Source organism: Cnephaeus nilssonii (genome assembly GCF_951640355.1).
Source record: "Cnephaeus nilssonii genome assembly, chromosome: 7".
Classification (NCBI taxonomy): domain Eukaryota; kingdom Metazoa; phylum Chordata; class Mammalia; order Chiroptera; family Vespertilionidae; genus Cnephaeus; species Cnephaeus nilssonii.
Genome location: NC_137078.1, coordinates 77,132,295 through 77,155,407, shown reverse-complemented (window position 1 = coordinate 77,155,407; position 23,113 = coordinate 77,132,295). Strand labels below are relative to the sequence as shown.

At 45.1% G+C, this 23,113-nt stretch overlaps 1 protein-coding gene across 3 annotated transcripts; it reads right to left on the bottom strand.

Annotated features, from left to right (window-relative positions):
- Positions 1 to 18: 18 nt before the first annotated feature.
- Positions 19 to 22,746, bottom strand: RAD54L (RAD54 like). 3 transcript variants are annotated; one of them, XM_079776325.1, is made up of 18 exons: positions 22,116 to 22,746; positions 21,948 to 22,031; positions 20,232 to 20,351; positions 15,569 to 15,629; positions 14,721 to 14,856; positions 14,229 to 14,298; positions 13,815 to 14,103; positions 13,232 to 13,356; positions 12,774 to 12,924; positions 7,112 to 7,238; positions 6,012 to 6,086; positions 5,767 to 5,897; positions 5,124 to 5,234; positions 4,813 to 4,936; positions 4,494 to 4,572; positions 3,991 to 4,170; positions 331 to 494; positions 19 to 237 (listed from the first exon to the last, which is right to left on the bottom strand). In XM_079776325.1, exons 1-18 carry the CDS (start codon positions 22,116 to 22,118, stop codon positions 24 to 26), a joined length of 2,244 nt encoding a protein of 747 aa, XP_079632451.1. In that variant the 5' UTR covers positions 22,119 to 22,746; the 3' UTR covers positions 19 to 23. The 3 variants fall into 3 exon arrangements, with proteins under 3 accessions (XP_079632451.1, XP_079632449.1, XP_079632450.1); XM_079776323.1 differs by having other exon boundaries at positions 19 to 494; positions 22,116 to 22,217; positions 22,298 to 22,746; XM_079776324.1 differs by having other exon boundaries at positions 19 to 494; positions 22,116 to 22,179; positions 22,298 to 22,746.
- Between the last annotated feature and the right edge of the window lie 367 nt (positions 22,747 to 23,113).

The window sequence follows — 23,113 nt, the reverse complement described above, 5'->3', positions numbered from 1 at the left end:
CTTAACAGCTATACCCAGACTAGTTATCCGCGGAGGCCCCGCTGCTCCTCATGGGAACGCTGGTGGAAGACGAAGGTGATGGCAGTGGAGGCAGCATCCCAGGCAGCCTGGAGTACCTCATCCCTGAGCCCCCGCTTATCAGTGCTATGGTTCCATTGAGCCAGGTCTGAGGTGCAGTCAGAACCATCAGGGGGTGGCCTGATTTGGTGGTTGTTGACACAGCGGCAGCAGCGCAACCTGGGGGCAGAGGACAAAGCTGTGGTCACTGTACACCCCATCTCCAAGCTATAAGGAAAATTCAGATAATGGCTACAAGGGCACTCCACCCACCTATCATGTGTGTCACTGAGGCTAGCCTCATCCAGGGTAAACAGCTCCTTCAACTCGCCCAGAGAGAAGTGTCGCTCCACATCCTGCTCTTCATCCACCACACAACTACTCAGTGCCTTCTTGTGGCTCTGACGCTGAAAGATCTTCTCCTCGATGGTTCCTGCCTGAAGGAAGGTTGGGGGAGGCAGGGAAGCAGGGCTAAGTCATCTCCATACATAGGGAGAAGAAAAAACGGGATGAAACTATAGCCACCCAAGAGAAAGATAAATGAAAAGTTAAGAACCCTGCAGCAGTGCCTCTGCTTAGCTAAGCCCATTGCCTAGCCTGTCTCTTGGGAATATGACTTGTGCAGGTCTGCCCATATTTTCTGTACCAATGGAGGGTTTCAGGGCCTGGCTAAATTCCTTTAGGGTAAGCTGAGGTTTGTAGCAGCTTCACCAGACTTCCACACCAAGCCCAAGACTCACCCAATAACTATCATTTGGGTAGTATATGCCAGACCCTGTGCTAACACTAGGATATACTAAAGAATCAAATATGACCCTTATTCTTGAACTCAGACTAGTGGGACAGACATATAAGCTACTTGGTACAATAATAGATTTCTGTACAGAATACCTAGTAGCCCACAAGATGGGAAGAATGGAATAGTGTTGAAAAGCTTGAAAGTAAAGATGATCCTCAAGCTGAATCTTAAAAAAAAAGAGAGAAACTAGATCAATTAGAAGGGCATAGAGAAGGGAAGGCATTCCCTGCATAGGAACAAAGGAATAAGCCTGGCCTATTGGAGGATTGAGGCATTCAGCCTATCCAGATGACAGTGGAAGTATAGTAAAAGCTGGGACGGAAAAGTCAGCAGTGTCTGTATTGGAGAAGCTTGGATGCCAGGCTGAAGAGCTTGACCTTATCCTAAAAAGCAAAAATCAGAATTTTTTGAAAGCTCATTCTGAAAGAAGTATGTAAAGAATGGATTAGGATAAGACCAAAGGTAAAGAATTAGGAAGCTGTTTGCAATATCCAAGTAAGAGATTACTGTGACTTTAGCATGGGTTGGAGAGGAAGGTTAGATTAAGGATATTTCAAGAGTTTAAAATCAATGGTAATTGGAATCTGATTGTTAGGAGACAGAATAGTCCAGTAGGATAATGCCCAGATTTGGGTGGAGTGGCCAATGGAACTATTAAATGACAAAATTCAGAAGGGGAGCATGTTTCATCATGATGTATATGAAGTGCTCGTAAGATATTCAGGTGGAGCCCTAGCCCATTTGGCTCAGTGGATAGAGCATCAGCCTGAGGACCAAAGGGTCCCAGGTTTGATTTCAGTCAAGGGCACGTACCTTGGTTGCAGGCTCCTCCCCAGCCCAGGCCCTGGTCAGGGCTCATGCAGGAGGCAACCAATCGATGTGTTTCTCTCACATCAATGTTCTCTCTTTCCCTCTCCCTAAAAAATAATAGAAAAATATCTTTAGCCCTGACCGGTTTGGCTCAGTGGATGGAGCGTTGGCCTGCGGACTCAGGGTCCCGGGTTCGATTCCGGTCAGGGGCGTGTGCCTTGGTTGCGGGCGCATCCCCAATGGGGGGGCGGGGGAGTGCAGGAGGCAGCTGGTTGATGTTTCTCTCTCATCAATGTTTCTAGCTCTATCCCTCTCCCTTCTTCTCTGTAAAAAATCAATAAAATGTATTTAAAAAAAAAAAAAGAAAGAAAAATATCCTTAGGCAAGGATTAACAAAAACAAACAAATAAACAAAGAAAAAAGATATTCAGGTGAAAATGTACAGTAGGTGATGGATACATGGGGCTAGAACTCAAGTAAGAGATCTGGGCTAAAAATTTTGTTAGACTTGTCAATATAATCTATCTATCTATATAAAAGGCAAATATGCAAAGTGTCCCCTTGGGAGTTCGATCGCTTGTCATGATGTGCGCTGACCACCAGGGGGTGGCGCGGAACAAAGGAAGGCCCCAGCCAGCAGCCAGAAGGCCCTGATTGCCCTGATCAGCTCTGATCACCGGCCAGGCCTAGGGACCCTACCCATGCACAAATTTTGTGCACCGGGCCTCTAGTGAGTATATAAAATCACAGAGGTAGGAAAACCAGAATGGAGTTTCCAAAGAGAAAATAATTTTAGAGTAGTCAACAGTGTCAGATACACAAAGAAGAAAAAATCAAGAGTCTCTTGTTTTGGCAATTAGGAAGCCAATAATAGTACATTCAAAAGCGAGTTCAGTGGCATAAATGTTCTGATGAGTGAGAAGATGAGGTGAAGTTAATTTGTAGAATTTGGAAAAATGTGACAGTAAATAAATGGGAAGTACCCATGTTAGTAGCTGCAATAAACAGGGCTGAGAAATTTTGTTTCTAAGGTGAGAGCTACTTGAGTATGTTTATAGACTTTGGGGAATAAAGGAGGGATTAATCAGCTAAGAAAGGAAAGGATGGGGAAGGGTTCTAGAGCAGAGCTGGAATAATGAGCCTCAAGCAGAGAGAAAGGGCATGATCTTCCTCTGAGATGGGAAGGGAAGACCAGGTGTAAAGATTTATGGAAGAGAGCAAAAGGTAGGGGGTAGAATTCAAGCCTGATAGCCTCCATTTTTTTTCTGTGAAGTAGGACAAGGTCTCTGCAGATGACAGCTTTAGGAAGGAAACTTGAGGGCAGTGATGAAGGCTTGAAGTGGTTGTTGAAAGAAAACGAAATATGGCCCAGCCAAAATGGTGAATGTGATTAGTGACAGTGCCCATCTGTAAGTGCAAATTTATCTGGTGTAAAAGCTGAGAACAGCTGTAATGAGCCAAGTGAAGTAGGTATTAGGGAAGGAGTTCCTGAAAGGATACACAATAAGGATCAGGTCCAACAGAAAAGGAAGTAAAGCTAGATTTGAGGACTGGGGCCAAGGTACTAGGGACGTTAGGTTAAAGCAGATGTAGGCGGTATAAAAAAGCTGGAGGACAGGAAGTGATAGCTATTACTAAAGTTTTGGGTACTATGTAAAGCTTCAGTATTGTTTAAGTTCCACAGTGGAGCCTTTAGAGTAATTAAAATTGGGGCGGGGCCGGGGGCGGGTGGGGGGGTGTCAAGGAAACATGAAGGCCAGAGTACTGGATAACTGCATGGTCCTTGAAGTCCACCAGGATGATAGCTGGATTTGGGAAAGAAATGAAGATGGAGCTGGTGTCTAAAAATCATTAACGAATTATGAAAATAGCAGGAGGTAGATGACTGTAGTAAGGAAAAGAGAAATCAAACTAGACAACTTGAGCTTCAAAAGAACTATAGGATGGATGGTCTGAGTGATCACTGAGAACTTGGAAAATGCCAATACCTCTTTTTAATACCATGGGACATGGAGTATAAGACTACAAGGCCACATCGGAGAGTAGAAATCAGGTATGAAGGAAAGTAGGGGTCCTGTGAAAAGGATGGGGCCACAGGGGAGTTTGTTAACTACTGAACACAGGTATCCAGAGAGCATTGTAAAGAAGGGTTTGAAGGAATGGGGTGGAGAACAGAAGAATAAAAGGCTCCTGGCTAAGCCCATAGCTAAGGCCACTGCTAGAGGCAGAGGGCCCAAAGAGTGGCACTAAAAAATAACCCAAGATGGTCCTGAAGGTCTTATTCCATGACCCACCCCTACTCTGACCAATATCACCATCCTTACAGATAGCAGGCGATAGATATAGCAGGTCTTCTTTTGACCGTCACGCCAGACCCGAGCCATAGCTTGTTCATCATTAGCCGGGTTCCAGTCAGGGTCAAACATGACCAGTCGGTTAGCCCCAATGAGATTGAGGCCACAGCCCCCCGCTTTGCTGCTCAGCATGAAGACAAAGTCAGGGCTCTGGAAAGAGAGGAAGCAGAAAAGAACCTTTTGCAGCCTGAACTAGAATCCTACTCAGCCCAGTCAACTGTTCTCTCTTACACATCTATATTCTTAGGCTCAGACCAACTGTGAGTATCACCAGTTTGTCTGCATACCATCCAATTTCCTAGCCCACAAAGTCAGTTCCCAGCCCAGCCATCACTAACCAGCCTAACCTTACCACACCCACCAGAAAAAAAATCCAGGAAGACACTAGAGCGCAGCCTCCTTATAGCTTCTCTATCAACCCTAATCCTGATGTTACTACATTGGTGGTGTGGGGACAAGGGTTGTGCATTTACCAATGGACTGTTGAAGCGTTCTACAACCTTGGCTCGTTTCTTAATGGACATGGTGCCATCCAAGCGGACATACAAATACCTAAAGGGAAATCCAAAGATCAAAACCCAAGAAAGCAGCAGAGTTTCCTGGAGCCAGAACTATTGAAGGGACTAAACTAACCATATTTGAGGCTGTTTATGCACAGCCTGAGGCCCCACACTCACAAAGGGAGGGGCAAGAGCTAGGAGCCAGGATTCTGTCCTGTGGGAACACCCGAAAGACCAGGGGCTATTCTGCTTGGGGAGGCACTTTGGGCAGCCTAGTTAGGCTCTTCCCTACCTTCGGGCCCGGCAGAGCTTCTCAAAGAGGTCCAGTGTCTGGGTGTAATTGGACACCAGCACTACTTTATCACTGCTGCGGCTTCGGGTCACCGCCAGAATGTAATCAAGGACCAGCATTTTACCTGGGAAGATGAACTATTAGCTCCCAATGTGTCATCCCAATGGCCCAAAATTCTTACTCTTGATATCCTGCCTTGAGACAAGATAGGTTTAGAACACAGAGACAATCTCCCACCCTTCCTCCCAGAGAATCCAAAACCAAAAACCAAAACAAAACAAACAAACAAAAAATAGTAGGAAAGGGCTCACCTGACAGCTGGGGCTCTAGAACCTTGGAGCTATAACCAGGGGGGAATACGTCCAAGGCACCTTCAAAGCCGTCCTCTTCTTCCACACACTTGTCATAGATGAGAGCTGGATCTGGTGAAAAAGAAAAAAAGCCAGCTACATTGCTTTCAGAAATTTCCACTTCAGTATTCATTAGAACTTCCTCTAGAAGCCTACCCAAATGACCTTCTTCAGCACCAGATTTGCTTGGTCCCAAATTCCAGTGTGTAGTCAGTGCCATCTGGGAGCATGAATGGATAACCTGGCTCACTAGTGTGTTCTCCCAACAAGAAGGAAGCTATACCAGAGACAGTACATTTGTTATTTTTATTCCTGTCTGAAATTTTGTGTGCACGTGTTCATGAACACACACACACACAGAGTCCTATATACCCCAAGCATCAAGCATGGGCTGGGCAGAGGATAACCTAAAGTTTTCAAAGCAAAGGGTCTGGTTTACAAAGTAAACAATGTAGGGCTCATGCCTTGGGGAGGGCCGGAATCACGTATGGCCTCTATGAGGACTCTGAGGACAAGTATTAGTGAAGGTGGCTGGATCACATGTGGGAGCCTACCCTCCTTGCTCTCTCACAGAAGACCGCTGAGGAGCATGGACTCAACTCACGATTACAAAGCTTCTTTAGTGAGGTGATGGAAGACAGGGAAGATACACTCATTTTGCCCTCACGCAACTCCTCTGCTGGCTTGGCCTGTCTCAGAAACCTCTGGTATAATTCAGTCTGAAGCGGTGTCAGCCTGAAAAAAAGGCAGCTGGGTCAGTGAGAAAGGCTGAACCACACTTGGGCCCTCTGAGGACAACTTGAAAACTGGGCTTTTACTCTCTCCACACCCCTAAGTTGAGTTCAGTACCTACAACAAACCACCTGCTCAATCTTCACAGGCAGATACTTAGACAGGATATCAGATGTCCTCCGTATCAGACACCTACAGAGAACAAGATAAAAAGGTAGGGGCTGGTAAAACCACTAAGCAAACTACTGGAATAAAAATTACCCCCTAAAGGACCAACACTGACTCTTTTGTACTATCAAATGTCAGAGACCCATCAGCCCTATGGCAAAGATATCTATATCGGGGTCACAGTCATGGGAACGGAGACCCTTACAGTCTAGCTTTAACTGACCACTCTTTCTCTTCCCCTTCAAAAGGTTAGCTGGTCTTCAAGAAGAGGCCAAGGTCTCCCACTGAGTCTAGTGCTCTGATAGGGAAAGCAAGCTGCAAACCACTAAGTCCTTAGGGAAGTTTCTGCATTTGCCCAAATGCCTTTTGTCAAATGACCCAAGGCTCAATGAAATTAAGCCCACACCTCCTGGCAGACCAGGAAGAACAGGGATCAGGCACCTGAGCAGCAGCTCCTGATACACTGACTCTCCTTCTTGCCATCTAAAATTGGGAGGGAGAGGTGGCAATTGGGAAGAACAGGACTCTTCAGGATGTAAATCATCAAGTGTATATACCTATGACAGGAGTCCAGAATGTACCTGCCCGCCTGTGCTATGTGGGACCCAAAGAAAAAGCCATCTCAGCCTGGAAGCCACACCCATCCATCAGATCTATCCCTACTTATGAGGCCTGGGAAGGTAAGCGTGGTTCTTTAGGTTTGATATCAAATGATAAGAAGCTTCTGAAATACTAACAGTGTTCCGAGGGATATTTTGCTCAGGAAATCCAACAGCATCAGAAAAGAGCTTCCTCAGCAGGTTGCTAAGCAACCCAAAACCAGACCACAGGACTGAGGCCAGGAAGAAAGCAAGGACTTGGCCTGTAAGACGCCCTATTTATTCAGTAGTTACAGTCAGAACACAGATCCCACTCCCTTCCTAGAATCCTGGCCCTCATAGGTCAAGGTCCCAAAAGATTGGCCTTGGATGACTTAGGGGGCAACTCTGATGATCTCAGTTGGGGGAACCCAAAGAAAGTGCTGCCTTCTAGGTCCACTCTGCCATTACCTATTCACAATGCTGGTGAGCTCTCGCAGTCGCTCCTCTCCTAGCTGCCTATCTGCCTCACTGGCAGCTGCGTCTCTACCCTTCAAAATTGGCAACTCAAAATGCTTCTTGAACTCATGGGCAGTTCCTAAACACAGAAGAAAAAGGAAAAGGAAAGAATGTAGAAAAAGAATTCTTTTCCCACTGCTAGTAATGGCAGACTTCTTTGTTACAGACCAACCTTCCTGCCAAGACCAACAAAGCTAAACAAATTACAGGCAATTTATTTGAATGAATCGGAGAGCTACCAAAACACAGAAGACTTAAAAGGCCAAATAGTGAGATAGTAGATTAAAATACAAACATGTAACTAATCACATTAACTATATATATATAAAAATATATATATATATATATATTTTAATTTCTTTATTGATTAAGGTATCACATATTTGTCCTCATCCCCCCATTCCCATCCCACACACCTCCCCACACATGCCCCCACCCCCCTGTTTATATATATATATATTTTTTTTAAATATATTTTATTGATTTTTTACAGAGAGGAAGGGAGGATAGAGAGTTAGAAACATTGATGAGAGAGAAACATCAATCAGCTGCCTCCTGCACACCTCCTACTGGGGATGTGCCCGAAACCAAGGTACATGCCCTTGACCGGAATCGAACCTGGGACCTTTCAGTCCACAGGCCAAAGTTCTATCCCCTGAGCCAAACTGGTTAGGACAAATCACATTAACTATAAATGGACAAATAACCCAATAAAAAGACATTTCAGCCTGGCCAGTGTGGCTTAGTGGTTGAGTGTTGACCCATGCACCAAGAGGTAACTGGTTAGATTCTGGGTCAGGGCACATGCCTGGGTTGCAGGCTCCATCCCCAGTATGTTTCTCTCTCATTGATGTTTCTATCTCTCCCTTCCTCTCTCTAAGAAAATCAATAAAAACACACATATTTTTTAAAAAGACAATCTAATGATCAGACTGGATTTTTTTTAGAACCCCACCTATATACTGTTTGTAAGAGATAAAGTAGCATGTAACAGTACAATGAAGTTCATGCCACAGTGTGGACGAACCTTGAAAACATTACACTAAGTAAAATAAGCCAAAGACAAAAGTTCAGATATTATAGGATTCCACTGATATGAAATATCCAGAATAGGTAAATCCATAGAGACAGAAAGCAGATTGGTGGTTGTCGGGGGTTTAGGGGAAATAGAAAGTAACTGCTTACTGGGTATATGGTTTTCTTTTGACCAGAAATTTAAAAAAAAAATAAAAAATCAGCATCTCCAAATAGCTGATGACTATATTAAAAGATATCCAACTTTATTCAACATTAGGCAGAAGCAATGAGATATTACTAAACACCAACAAAATGACTAAGATGATTATCCTCACCTGCGGATATTTTTCAATTGCTCTTCTGGAAGGGAGAGGGGAGGGAGGAGGGAGAGAAACAGAGGCAGAAAAACATCAATGTGAGAGAGACACATCGACTGGTCGCCTCTCACACGCACCTGACTGGGGGGGGCGGGGATGGAACCCACAACCCAGGGATGTGCCCTTGACTGGGAATTGAATCCTCGACCCTTCAGTGCACAGGCCAAAGCTCTAACCACTGAGAAACACATGCCAGGGCGACTAACATTTTTTGAAAATGTTAAAGATAAATATTGGTGATACAGAGCCATAGTTAACAAACTACAGCCATGGGCCAGCCACCTCTTTCTGTAAATAAAGTTTTATTAGAATATACCCATGCCCATTCATATACATTTTAGGGCTGCTTTCACTCTACAATGGCAGAACTGAGTAACTGTGACAGAGTTTGCCTGTAAGCCTAAAATACTATCTAGCCCTTTAAGAAAAAAAAAAAAAGCTAACCCATGATGTACAGACACTAGAATTCTCATACTCTGCTGGTACAATCGCTTAAAGTGATTATAGAGCTGAACACATGCATAACATATGACCCAGCAATTCCACACTTAGGATAGAGAAATGCATACTATGCTGAGGTAAAAACATGCAAGAATGTCCATAGCATCATTATTAAAAGAATAAAAAACTGGAAATAACAATTGTTTATCAATAGTAAAAGAAATACGCCCTAACTGGTTTGGCTCAGTGGATAGAGCGTCGGCCTGCAGACTGAAGGGTCCCAGGTTCGATTCTGGTCAAGTGCAGGTACCTTGGTTGGGGGCACATCCCCAGTGGGGGGTGTGCAGGAGGCAGCTGATCGATGTTTCTAACTCTCTCTCCCTCTCCTTCCTCTCTGTAAAAAATCAATAAAATATATTTTAAAAAATAGTAAAAGAAATAAATCATGGTATATTCATTAAAGGACATAGTATACAAAAATGAAATACTACAACTACAGGCAACAACAGGGATGATTTCTCATAAATATAATGAACAGAAGAAACCAGATGCAAAGGAATATATACTGTATGATTCCATTTACATATATAAAGTTCAAGAATATTTCTGGGGAGAAAAAAGTAGTGATTAGAAGGGGGTGGGAGAGTGCCTCTGAGATGGGAGGGCTGCTGAGATGGTGTTAGTAACTGATCTGGTGGTCACTCAAATATATTCTTTGTGGAAATCTTGCTGCTCAGCTGGTTCTCACCTTAAGTGATTTTCCTAAGCACTGTCAAGTTGGGGTGACACTAACAAACCATTTCACAGATATCTAAGCGCAATAACTGCCCAAATGGTGGTTATGGGGGGCAGGGGCGGGGGTGAAAAATAGGGAGCTATTGTTTAATGGGTAGAGATTCAGTTTTGCAAGATAAAGTTCTGGAGATAGATGGTAGTGATGGTTACACAACAATGTGAATATACTTAATGACACTTAATTGAACACTAAAAAATGGTTTTAAAAAAAGAAAGAAGCTGCCCAAGACCATCTGCTCTGAGGTCAAAGCTCTCATGAGGTAACAAAAATATCTGGAGATATTATTTCCATCCAGTTCATAGTGACCCCATGCCCTGCATAGAGCCTGCGAACTCTGCCAGAGAAAAATGGCCAGAGTGGGGAAATCCTAGCCACAGCAACCAGACAAGAAGAAATAAAAGGCATCCAAATTGGAAAGGAAGAAGTAAAACTGTCATTATTGGCAGATAACATGATATTATAGAGAGAACCCTAAAGATTCCACCAAAAAACTACTAGAACTGATAAATGCATTCAGTAAAATAGCAGGATACAAAATAATATTCAGAAATTGGTTGCATTTTTATACATCAATAATGAACTGTCAGAAAGAAAACCTAAAAAAAAAAAATCCCATTTACAATTGCACCAAAAAAATAAAATACCTAGGAATAAATTTAATGGAAGCATATACCATACACATAGATACCCAAAGCAATCTATAGTTTCAACAAAATCCCTATCAAATTCCAATGGTGTTTTTACAGAACTAGAACAAATAATCCAAAAATTTATATGGAACCACAAAAGACCCTAAATAGCCATAGCAATAAAAAAAGAACAAAGTTGGAGGGATCACAAGATTATAATAATCAAAACAGCAGGGTACTGGAATAAAAAACAGACACATGGATCAATGGAAAAGAACAAAGAGCCCAGAAATAAACCCACACCTATATGGTCAACTAATATGACAAAGGAGGCAAGAATATACAATGGGATAAAAACAGTCTATTCAATAAGTGGTTTTGGAAAAATTGGACAGATACATGAAAAAAAAAAATGAAACTAGACCATCTTCTTACACCATATACAAGAATAAACTAAAAATGGATTAAAGGCCGAAACCGGTTTGGCTCAGTGGATAGAGCATCGGCCTGTGGACTGAGGGGTCCCAGGTTCGATTCCGGTCAGGGGCATGTACCTTGGTTGCGGGCACATCCCCAGTGGGGGGGTGTGCAGGAGGCAGCTGATCGATGTTTCTCTCTCATTGATGTTTCTGGCTCTCTATCCCTCTCCCTTCCTCTCTGTAAAAAATCAATAAAATATATTTTTAAAATAATAATAATAAAATGGATTAAAAACTTAAATGTAAGACTCAACACCATAAAACTCCTAGAAGAAAACATAGGCAGTAAAGTCTGACATTTTTTTAGCAATATTTTTCTGATATATCTCCTCAGGCAAGGAAAACTGAAGAAATAATAAATAGGACTACATCAAATTAAAAAGTTCTTTTGCACAGCAAAGGAAACCATCAACAAAACGAAAAGATGGCCTACTGAATGGGAGAAGATATTTGCCAATGATATATCAGATAAGGGGTTAATATCCAAAATTTATAAAGAACAAACAAATAAAACAATCCAACTAAAAATGGGTAAAGGACCTGAATGGATACTTCTCCAAAGAGGACATACATGGTCAATAGACATATGAAAAGATGCTCAATGTCACTAAGTATCAAAGAAATGCAAATTAAAACCACAGTGAGAGACCTGGTCAGGTGGCTAAGCTGGTTGGAGCATAGTTCCATACACCAAAAGGTTGTGGGTTCAATCCCCTGTCGGGGCACATACAGGAGGGAACCAATTGATGTTTCTCTCCTACATCGATGTTTCTCTCTCCCTTCCTCTCTCTAAAATCAATTTTTAAAAAGATCCTCCAGTGAGGATTAAAAATCAAAACAAAATAAAACCACGATGCCCTAACCGGTTTGGCTCAGTGGATAGAGCGTCGGCCTGCGGACTCAAGGGTCCCGGGTTCGATTCCGGTCAAGGGCATGTACCTTGGTTGTGGGCACATCCCCAGTAGAGGGTGTGCAGGAGGCAGCTGACGTTTCTCTCTCATCGATGTTTCTAACTCTCCCTTCCTCTCTGTAAAAAAATCAATAAAATATATTTAAACAAAAACAAAAACACACCACGATGAGCTATCACCTCAAACTTGTCACAATGGCTATCATTCCACTTCTGGGTATATATCCAAAGAAACCCAAAAATCTAAATTTGAAAAGATATATGCACCCTTAGTTCACTGCAGCATTATTTACAATAGACAAGATATGGAAGTAATCTAAGTGCCCATCAGTAGATGAGTAGATAAAAAAGTGGTGATACATATATACTATAGACTATTAGCCATAAAAAAAAGAATGAAATCTTGCCCTGGCTGGTGACTCGGTTGGAGCGTCATCCTGTACACCAAAAGGTCGCAGGTTTGATTCCCAGTCAAGGCATATACCTAGATTGCAACTTTGATCTCAGGTCAAGGTGCATATGGGCAGCAGCTGATCCATGTTTCTCTCAAACAAAAAATAAACAAAAAGAATGAAATCTTGCCCTAGCCAGTTTGGGTCAGCGAATAGAGCGTCAGCCTGCAGACTTAAGGGTCCTGAGTTTGAGACCCCATCAAGGGCACATACCTCAGTTGCAGACTCGTTCCCCGACCCGATCTGAGGAGCATGCAGGAAGCAACCAATGGATGTGTCTCTCTCACATCTATGTTTCTCTATCCCCCCTCCATACCCTCCACTCCTTCAACAAAATAAAATAATAATAATTATTATTATGGCCAGAAAGGACCTTGCTGAGTTGCTTGGCAGAGCCAAGGTCTCCCTGACAAGAGAAGTCCTCCTACAAGTACTAGCATTCTCTTTTCTCTCCTCAGCTAGAGTTACAGGTAAGACTCCTCTCCAGCGTAGCAGACAAGGTTGGATTCTTACCCAGGATGCCTGAATTAACAAAATGTACCAAGCTGAAATACTCAAGGAGATCATTCTGGATGGGAGTCCCGGAGATGAGCACCCGCCGGCTGGTGTTCAAGCTGTCCAGGGCCTGGTAAGTCTGATTCTCAGAGTTCTTGAGTCTGTGTCCCTAAAAGGAAATTCTCACTTAGGCCTGGGCACAATATGGCATCCCTAATAGGAGCTAAGTCTTGTGTAGAGGATCTAATCTCTGGCCATCAATCCACAGCACCTCACCCTCTTCCGAGTTCCAAAAAGCGCTTACTCCCTCTTTTGACAGATGGATATCATGGGCTCTCCTCTCATTTGCCTCCTCCAAAGCAGCATGCTCTATACTCAGCATTCCCCAATGACTGACATAGCCCTTGGAGGGAGCTCTCAGTGAGGAGACTCTGACAGACTTTCTCCTACCACCTAGACTGCTGAGAGTCAAGTACCTCGTCACATATGACCAGTCCAACACTCCCTTTCTGGAGGACTCCAACATGAAGGCGGAATGTCTCATAGGAAATGATGAGGATGGGAGAAGGCACTCTGGCTCCACGCTGGTTCATGAATCTTTCTACAACAGAAAAGGTGTCAAGGAACAAATCTTAGAATATATTAAAGAAAAAAAAAGTTTGATAGTTGTTTAATTCAGCCTGGAAATAACTATTTCAACTATTTTCCATAGAATTCTCTTCTCTGCCACCTCTCACTGCCCTCAACCCTGGCCATCAGTGAGCATTCACATAAGACAGGAATATGCTGCCCAGCTGGTGTGGCTCAGTGATTGAGCGCTGACCCAGGAACCAAGAGGTCACTGGTTCAAGTCCTGGACAGGGCACATACCCCAGTTGCAGGCTTGATTCCCAGTAGGGGGCATGCAGAAAGCAACTGATCAATGAGGTTTCTCCCTCATCACTGTTTCTATATCTCTATCCCTCTCCCTTCCCCTCTCTCTAAATATCAAGAAAAACATAAAAAAGAAAAAAGTAGTTTGTGTAGAAGAGTGCAGTCATCTCTGTTAAGACTCCATACCCAGCTTTTGGTCTATCTCGTCCTTAGAGCCTCCATCGATGGCCAGAGGTTGAATCCTCCCTCCAAGCCATTTCCCAACTTCATTGTACCAGTTCTTCACCAGGCTGGAGGGCGACACCACCACTGCCTTGTCAATTTCTGGCTTGCACTCTGGACTCTGGCGCAAAAGCGTCCACATCAACGTGATACACTGCAGTGTCTTGCCCAGGCCCATCTCATCAGCCATAATGCAGCCATGGCTGCCGGGGATGCGCCGACTGGTGACACACTCCCACAGGAACTTCACTCCCTGGGGAAGAACAGCACTCAGCCCACTTTGGCATCCACACTGCTGCTGTCCTAAAGATGGCAGCCTCCTAAGCTCAGACCCTAGCCCATACCTCAAACCCCTCCCCCCCATCCCGTCCCACTTACCTCTCTCTGATGAGGCCGCAAGACCTTACTGAGAATAGGATCAACAACCACATGGACAGGGAGTTTTTCCCTGAGAAAACACAGCAAAGAAAATATGGAGCTCAGACATAGGCAAGGGCATGCCCTAAGGAAGTTGTGTCCTGCTGATCCAGAAGCCATAGAGGCAGCTGCCTAAAAAAGGACCTTCTTGGCCTGGTAATCAAACCATGGTAAATTCCTGCCCCGGGGAAATTTAGGTAAGGGGGATGGGCTCTCTATGTTATCACCTCAATGCCTCCTGCTCCTGAGTGAGGAATCCCCACCTTGGTCATGTCCACATGCTCTTGCCTAGGCACTCTGCTTCCCCACCACTCTCTGGATGGTATAGCGGTCATGACAGCACTCTGAAAACGGAGGCCAGTCCCCAGGGTAAATCACACCAGAATGGCCTCTGCCTTCCAGGTATGTGCACTTAGAGGACCAGAACTGCTCAAGAAATACCAACACACATACTTGTCAAGCTTCAGCTGGTCATGGGCGCTCAGCGGGGGAGGTTCGTACAGAACCAAGGCACCTTCTTCCAGGGGGTCATGGAGGGCCCGGCGGACCCCAGCCCTTTTGAGGCCCAATGCCCGAGAGCCCAGCGGACCTAGAAACCAACAATCTGTTAACTAAGCCTCTATGTTGAGGAGCTCCAGCAGGCCCAGCTCAAATTCCTACCCTTCACATAACCTTTCCTAAGCCTCCATATGACCCTCTCTCTCCCAGAACCTCTCCAAATAGTTTGGGCACCTCTACCTGACCATTATCCCAGTCTGCCTCAGGTCAGAGTCTTTATTATTTTAGTTTGCCACTCAACTACAAACCTCAGAAGGGCCAGGTCTTGTTCATCTCAACTCAAGTCAATCCTGGAAAGGTCTAAAACCCTGAAAGGGCCTTTCAAGACTTAGAGGTCTTGAGAGTTGGCCTCCTCTCTCCCAGCCCCAGTGCACAATGCTATGTGTACTCTATATAGGACAAGGAAAACTTTGTAGAACCTAAGCCTCCAACAGAGTCAACCTCATAAAAATGCCATTGAACTCACTTGGACTAAATGAAACCTGGACCCATCAGTCACCCTGGCCCACCAGGAGCTTCCTGAGCACTGGCACATCCCCACCAAGATGAAGGGCGGCCCTTGCTGAAGCTATCAAACAGCTTTCTTTCATGCAGGCCTCAGTGGAGCCACCCCATACACACTCACCACTGGACTGGCATCTTCAACTCCAAGGTAAGCTTATATGTTCAAAAGCTGAGGTTTTAATCTATCCAGGCACATTTACACATGACAGAATTAAAAAGAGAAAAGTCTCCATTTTTACCTTGATAATTTGGAATGGGGATTTTGAAAGGCTTTGACAAAATGCTTCGAATAAATGCTTCCTAAAAAGAAACAGAGAGAGAAAACAGGGATTTAAGACTCTTTGGAGATGTTATGGGATACTATTTCTACAAATGCAACCTAAAATGTCTATGTAAGCATCATAATACAGTGAGAGCATTGTATTTTTATTACAGTTCATTAAGAATCACCTAGAACATTGTGCTCCATATTAGATTTGTACAACAGCTTCTTTTCTTGCTTTCTTTTCTATACTTTGTCTCTTGATTAAAATCTTCCCCTCAAGAAAACAAGAACTGAGGTCTCCTCCCTCTCACTGGAAACAAATGTGTTACTATCCTTATCTTACTAGACAAAGCTGGCCACTACTCCTTCTCAAATATTCTGTTTTTGACTTCCATGCCACCACTCTCCCACTATTCTCTTCTCTGGGACCTCCTGCTCAGTCCCCTAATGGGTTTTCTTTTTCCTCTGCCTAATCCCCCTTAGAGGTAAGTGTTCTTCGGGGCTTGGCTCTAGGCTCTTCTTTTTCTTTTTAATCCTCACCCGGGGATATTTTTCCATTGATTTTTAGAGAAAGTGGAAGAGAGAGGGAAAGACGGGGAGGAGACTGCAACTGAGGTACGTGACCTTGACTAGAATCGAACCCGGGACCCTTAGGTCTGCAGGCCAATGCTCTATCCACTGAGCCAAACCAGATAGGGCTCTAGGCTCTTCTGACTGCACACTCACCCTGACACTTCAATACACTTTGGAGGTATGGAACTAAATATCATCAATGCTAATGACCCCAAGTCTATTTCCAATCAGTACCTCTCTCCTAGGCTCCACACCCACATTTGCAACCACCTCCAAACCTAGACATTCTACTGGTGTCTAAGGCTAAAGTCCTCATCTCCAGGGTTGCACTATGACCTTTGTGGGTCTGAGGCACTTTTGCCTTTGGGGCCAGGAGGTAAGTAGTTTTTGCCACCCCAAAATGTGCATTTTGTGATATTAATTATTTTAGGCTGGTTATTTTTAACAAACAGCAGACTTGGAAGAAGAGTGTCTCCCTCACCAAACCTGGCCTGCCTCTACTATCCATGGAAAAGGTTTGGACTTAAATCTGCATACCCTTGTTTATTGCACTTTTCCTGGTCACCTCCCCTGACTGACTCCACCACCATTTTTTGTTTTTAGCTGAAGGTGGTATTTAAGGTGATGGCTTCTGCCATTTTGGCGAGTTACACAGTTTTCCTGGGTCTCTCCCATGTACACAGGAGGTATTCATATGATTATATGTTATTAAGCTTTAAATTTCCTCCTGCTCATCTGTCTCATGACAATCTGATTATTAGTCCAGGCAGAAGAACCTAGGGTAGAGGAAAATTTTTCCTCCCCGAGAGGCTCCTCCTCCACTGCTTTCACACAGGCTGTTCCCTACATCTAGATCATGCCGCACTCTCTTCACCTGGCTGACTTCTCATATCCTTCAGGACTCAACCCAATCAGTACATCCCTCAGATTCAGGTCTTCACCAACCTCCAGACTGTTAGGACCCTATTGCATACTCCCACCACACCTGCACTTATTGTCATATAGTCACTTGAATGAATCCTGAATGAAAAGTCCCAGAGGGACTACATGTAACCATGTAGAAACTTAATTTCTTTAATATAACTTTTCTCCTTTATTTTCTTCTGATTAAACTGGCCTCATCCAGTATCCTTCTTCCTTGCATGTCCACTCCCTTAATCATTAAGCCCGCAGGACAATGAGATTCTGATCAGAATCAATAACCTTGGGAACACAGCCTCGGGTCTGTTGACCAGCAGAGACAGTTTCAGTCAAACTAGAGACAATATCTAAGCCTCAGTTGTGTTTCAGCTCCAGGCCCCCAAATGCAGGGAAACCAGACAAACTGGTGCCATGGCTGACAACCACCCCCTACCCTAGCACTGACCAATCAGCAGAGACCACAACCCTAACTCCATTAGTCACCATGATTAATGATGTTTCCCCAATGTAGCCCATCCATGGAAGCCAGGCTTATAAGCATTAATTCATTTGTGACTCCAGGTGTGGGCCATTTCCTAAACTAATAAATCCTTATTTTCTTTGCTGCAAGCTCCTGTTCGTGTTTTATTGAGCTTTGATGCACACAGGAAGCAGACTCCTTTAGACCAGTAACAGACATATCATTTTTTTATAACTCAATAAATAAACTTAGTGAATTACATACATATGGTAAAACTATCACAAAAAGCAAGAGATGATGAACATAATTCAAGATAGTGGTTTACCTCTGGGGATGGGAAAAGGGGGGAGTGGGCCTAAGCCAGCAGTCAGACATCCTTAGCGCTGCTGTGCCAGCTGTGAGCCCAGCTTCTGGGTGGGCAGCGCTCCCCCTGTGGATTGGGCTTTAACCGGCTCTCCAACATCCCCCGAGGGGTCCCGGATTTCGAGAGGGTGCAGGCCAGGCCAAGGGACCCCACCGGTGCACATTCAGGGCTGGGGAGAGACACGGGAGGTTGGCCAGCTGGGGAGGGACTGCGGGAGGTCTCCAGGGCGTCTCCGGCCCTTCTGGCTCAGTCCCGATCAGCCAGACCCCATCAGCAAGCTAACCTACCGGTTGGAGCATCTGCCCCTTAGTGGTCAGGGCACGTCATAGCGAGAGGTTGAGTGGCCTTAGCATATTACGCTTTGATTGGTTGAACGTCGGACCAGTAGACCAGACACTTAGCATATTAGGCTTTTATTATATAGGATGTCACATATGTATTCTTTCACATTTATCACATAAAAATGTTTGTAAATGTTTGCTGAGTGCACAAATAACCTCCATTACATATTCCCATAAACATCCCCATTTTTTCCTTCAAAACCTCCCTGTAAAAGAAAAGCACACTCCTGTATGTGTCCTCTACTCTCAATACTACACTGCTTCACTTCTGACTCCACATGTATGTTTTTCACAATCAAGCACCACCTGGGTGTCTTACAATTTTTAAAAAATATATTTTTTTATTGATTTCAGAGAGGAAGGGAGAGGGGGAGAGAGAGACAGAAACATCAATAATGAGAATCATTGATGGGCTGCCTCCTGCATGCCTCTTACTGGGGATCAAGCCCAGGTATGTCCCTTGACAGGAAATCGAACCGTGACCTCCTGGTTCATAGGTTGATGCTCAACCACTGAGACACTCTGGCTGGGCTACAATTTATTTTTAAATCCTCACATGAGGATACATTTTTATTGATTTTTAGAGAGGGAGGGAGAGAGAAACATCAATGTGAGATAGAAACATTGACTGGTTCTTTCCATACACACCCCAACAGGCCAAGTATCAAACCCACAACTTAAGTATGTGCCTGGACTGGGATCAAAACTGCAACATTTTGGTGTACCAGATGACACTACAACCAAATGAGTCACTCCTGCCAGGGCTGGGTGTCCTACAATATAACTCAATTCTGATATTATCTACACACAGAAAGCATCAGATTAAGACTTCACAAGACTGTTTCCCCACCACCACTGCAGGTGGTTCAGTCTGACAGGATATACATTAGAGGTTCCCACAACCCCTTCCTTGGGTTTGACTAATTTACTAGGGCAGCTCAAAGAACTCAGAAGAAGTTTACTTACTAGATTACCGGTTTATCTCAGAGGATATTAAAGAATATGAATAAACAACCAGATGAAGAAATACAGCAAAGTCTGGAAGGTTCCCAAACACAGGAGCTTCTGTACCTATAGGGTTTGGGTGTCCACTTCCCGGCACATGGATGCGGTGCTGTTTACCAACCCAGTTGCTCTGAGACCAGGAAGCTCTCCAAACCCTGACCTTTTGAGTTTTTATGGAGGTTTCTTTACATAGGCATGATTAAGCACTGGCCATTCATTGGTGGGTTGGCTCTCCTGGCAACCAGCCCCAAAATTAGGTGCTTTACAAAAGTTATCTCATTAACACAAACTCAGGTGTGGTTGAAGGGGTTATAAATAACATTACTTAAATTCCGAGAGCTCAACATCAGTCTCTCAGAAAACTTGGTGGAAAAAGCTTTGGATGGAGCTAGGCAGATCTGACTAGGTTACACTGTAACTTTGGACAAGTAAACCCCTCCAAGACTCAGCTTCCTCATATTAAAAAAAAAAAGAGAGTTACACAAGATAATGCACAGAATCTGCCATAGTGATGATTACGTTTAATTTTACTAGACGAAACACATGAAAGCTGTAGGACTCTGGTACTTCTTAAAACCATATGCAGAGTCAGAGACTGAACCAATACCCTGCCACGGCCTTCTTTCTCCTGTACCCTCATGTCCTCAGGAATCTGAGCCACCTGAAATCTGGTGACTAAGTACTTATAAAAGAAGAGGACTCCACGATGATGTTTCTCTCTCCCCCCTCTCCCTTTCTCTCTAAAATTAATAAAATATATATTTTTTTAATAAAGAAGGGGACTCCAAATCAGCACACCTCTCTAAGGAAAAGAGGCCAGGCCTCTTCCAGTCCCCCGGAACTGTGAGCAGGCCCATAGTCCCCACCAAAGTCTGTCTGCTGGCTGGCTACTCTAGTCTCTTCAGGGGTAGGAGCCTCCCTAGGCAAAACAACAGGGAAGCGTATACATTGGCAGGCTGTGGTTCTGACTTACATGCTGACTGCTGTCCAGACAGGGTGGTCGACTTGTTAGTTGGGTCAAAGCTTTCCGAAAAGGAGACAGGAAACACTCCTGGCTCTGGGTCTCACTGCTGGATTTCCGTTTCTTAGGAGTCTAGGAGAGAGTAATGGGAAAGGTGATGTCTAGAATACCACAATGGCAACTAACATTTAAAATGCTTTGTAATTTTAAACCCTGGTGGGATAGTTCAGGTGGTTAGAGCAAGGTCCCAATACACCAAGGTTCTGAGTTGGATCCCTGGTTAGAGCATCAACCAACAAATGTACAAATAAGTGAAACAACAAATCAACATTTCTCTCTCTCCCTCTCCCTTCCTCTCTCTCTCTAAAAATCAACAAATAAAATTATTTTTAAATTTGATTAAAACACTTATTAAGTGCCAGACCCTGTTCAAAACTCATCACACTTATTCCCATATATCATTTTCACAGTGGTCCTATGTTAAATATTTATTGTCCTTATTTAACAGGTGAAAATTGGAGCTTAATGAGCTTAAAGAACTTGCCTAATCTGAGATGGGGCACTGAAATAGGTAAATGAAGTAGGCCTGTGAAGGGCAAGTCCACCAGCAGCATGGGGTCCCCAACTCTCAGGCCACTAAAACCACTCTCCAGTCAGTTCACACCATGGCAGTGAGGACCCCAACACCAAAAACATTTTCAGGAGCAACCAGAGCAGACAGCACCATTTATGACCCAGCTGCACCAAGGGCTGCCCAGCTTCAAGTCCGAGATCCAGGTAAGTGGCAAGGGGCAGCCAATGTGCCGCCATCACAGGTAGAGGAGCCCCACCGTAAACCAGTGGTGCAACTACAGAGCAAGCCCCTCTGAGCCACCAGGCAAGAACCCACTCGTACCACCTTGCCAAGGTACTTGAAGCTTCAGTGATCACATAAAGGCACACCAGAAACGCCAGGCCCTTCCCTCTCTCTACATCAAGTTTGACATGCTTGCTCTACATGCTTTTACTCACCAACTGCCCCTGCCCAAAATTGCCTTCTAGACCTTCTTAAGCTAATCTTTTCCTCCACAGTTCCAGTGGTCAGTCAAGCCCTTGCTTCTTGAACTGCTCTCTCTGAAGTAAATGCTGCATTGTCCTATTGGTTTTGGTTTACACAGATCCTGCCTACAGCCAGCCCCGGGAAGCCGTGGAAGAGGGAGCAGAGCGCAGGACCCGGCTCACAGCTGAACATACTATCCTGGAGTATTAGCAGAGACTGGAGGGGAACCACCCCTCCAATCTAGGCCCAAGTGAGCTCAGGATTCTAAAGTGGACCCAGGACATTCCACTATTTTGTGACATTGGGTAAAGGGACAAAAAGCAAAAGAACAGGCTGCTAGTTGTTGTTGGGCCCTTTGGCTGCCTTTTTTTTCAAGGCAGCCAAAGGGCCCAACCCAATGTGCTCTTATACTGTTTACATATTCCCATAAACATTCCCATTTTTTCCTACCAGGAAAAATGAGTCTATATTAGCTTCTAGTGAGCACTTGGGAACAAACATTTTATTTACTAGTATCTATGTTCAATGCCTGACACATAGTGAGCACTCATTAAAAGTTTACTGAAAGAGGCCTCTGGAGGTCATCAGGTTCATTCCATGTAACCCCAGAAACTAAGTCCAGGATTCCTTTCTGCCCAAACACTCCTGCATGCCCACCTTTTCTATCCACTTGAGGGCAGAGTACTCACCACTACCCCAGGCTGCCAATCTTCATCATCAGGTCTGCCTTCCGGTTTTCTCCTGGCCAGCTGGCTGGGAGCTAAGCTCCTCCTCTGAAAGAGAAGGGAAACTGAGCACCCGCAGGAATCCTGCAGCCTGAGCCCCTCGGATCCCGTCTCCCCTTAGGCCTCACTTACCATCCTAGACCCAGGAGCATAAATATTAAGTACCCATCAGCCAAAAGGCAAAGGCACCCAGAAGCTGAAAATGCAGAACCAGCGCCAGTCAAGAGCGGCCTGCTATATTAGCGAGAACGTGTCTAATTAAAGAGAATGGATGGGGGGGGAGTTCAGCCAGGGGCTGGGGTTTGGGCGCAAACCTGAGTGGCCAGTTAGCTGAGGCCGGAGGGCAGGCCAACCACGCAGAGGTCTGGGACGGCTGGGCAAAGTGGAGTCGGTAAAATGGCCTCAGGTGGGCCTGAAGGAAGGAAGTAGCTAAGGGGGGAAGGTGAGGGAAGGGAAATAAATCACAGGCCAGGAGAGGCTGGGGTGAAAATCACAGGCCAGGAGAGAGGCTGAGGTGAAAATCTGGGACCTGGGGAGGCGAGGCGCCCGAGCCCAGAGAAGGGGATTTCCCAGGTCTGGAAGGCAGATGCGAGGTCCGGACTGAGGGAGGCCGAGCAGGGATCCAGGCGGCACAAGTAGAAGACCCAGGCTTGGGAAGGGAACCCCAGACGGGGCTAAAAAAAACGGCTGAGGCGAATGTGCTCCCGGCACGCCGGCTTAATCTGGTTCTCCCTAAAGCGCGCGTTAACAGCCGCCCGGGCTCTCCCGTCCCGCCAGGCCGGGTCAATCGAACCTCCCGCGGTGCGGCTGCCGCACCGCCCATTGGCTGCGTTCGATGCGTTCGGCGCTCGCGACCCAAGGAAGGGGCGGGCCTAGCGATGCGACCCCGTAGGTGCTCTGCGCTCTGCAGCTGAACAGGCGAAAGGGACGGGCTCGGAGGTGGGGTTGAGGCGGAAGGGCGGGGCCAACGGCGGCGGGAGCGGTTGAGCGAGGTGGGCGGGGCGAGCAGGCGGGCAGGATTTTGGAGCCCGTGGGCGGGTCTCTAGCTCTAGAACTCCGCTGTTTTTGTCGTGGGCGGGTGAGCTGGCCTGCAGCAACCCAATTAAAGCTGAGGATTATAAAAGGCAGTA

Excerpts from the sequence above, each read along its gene's own strand:
- RAD54L (XM_079776323.1), bottom strand. Across the intron at positions 14,857-15,568 it reads CCCCATTCCAAATTATCAAG|GTCCGCTGGGCTCTCGGGCA; the intron begins GTAAAAATGGAG and ends GTTGGTTTCTAG. Across the intron at positions 7,239-12,773 it reads TGTTAATTCAGGCATCCTGG|GAACTGCCCATGAGTTCAAG; the intron begins GTAAGAATCCAA and ends TTCTGTGTTTAG.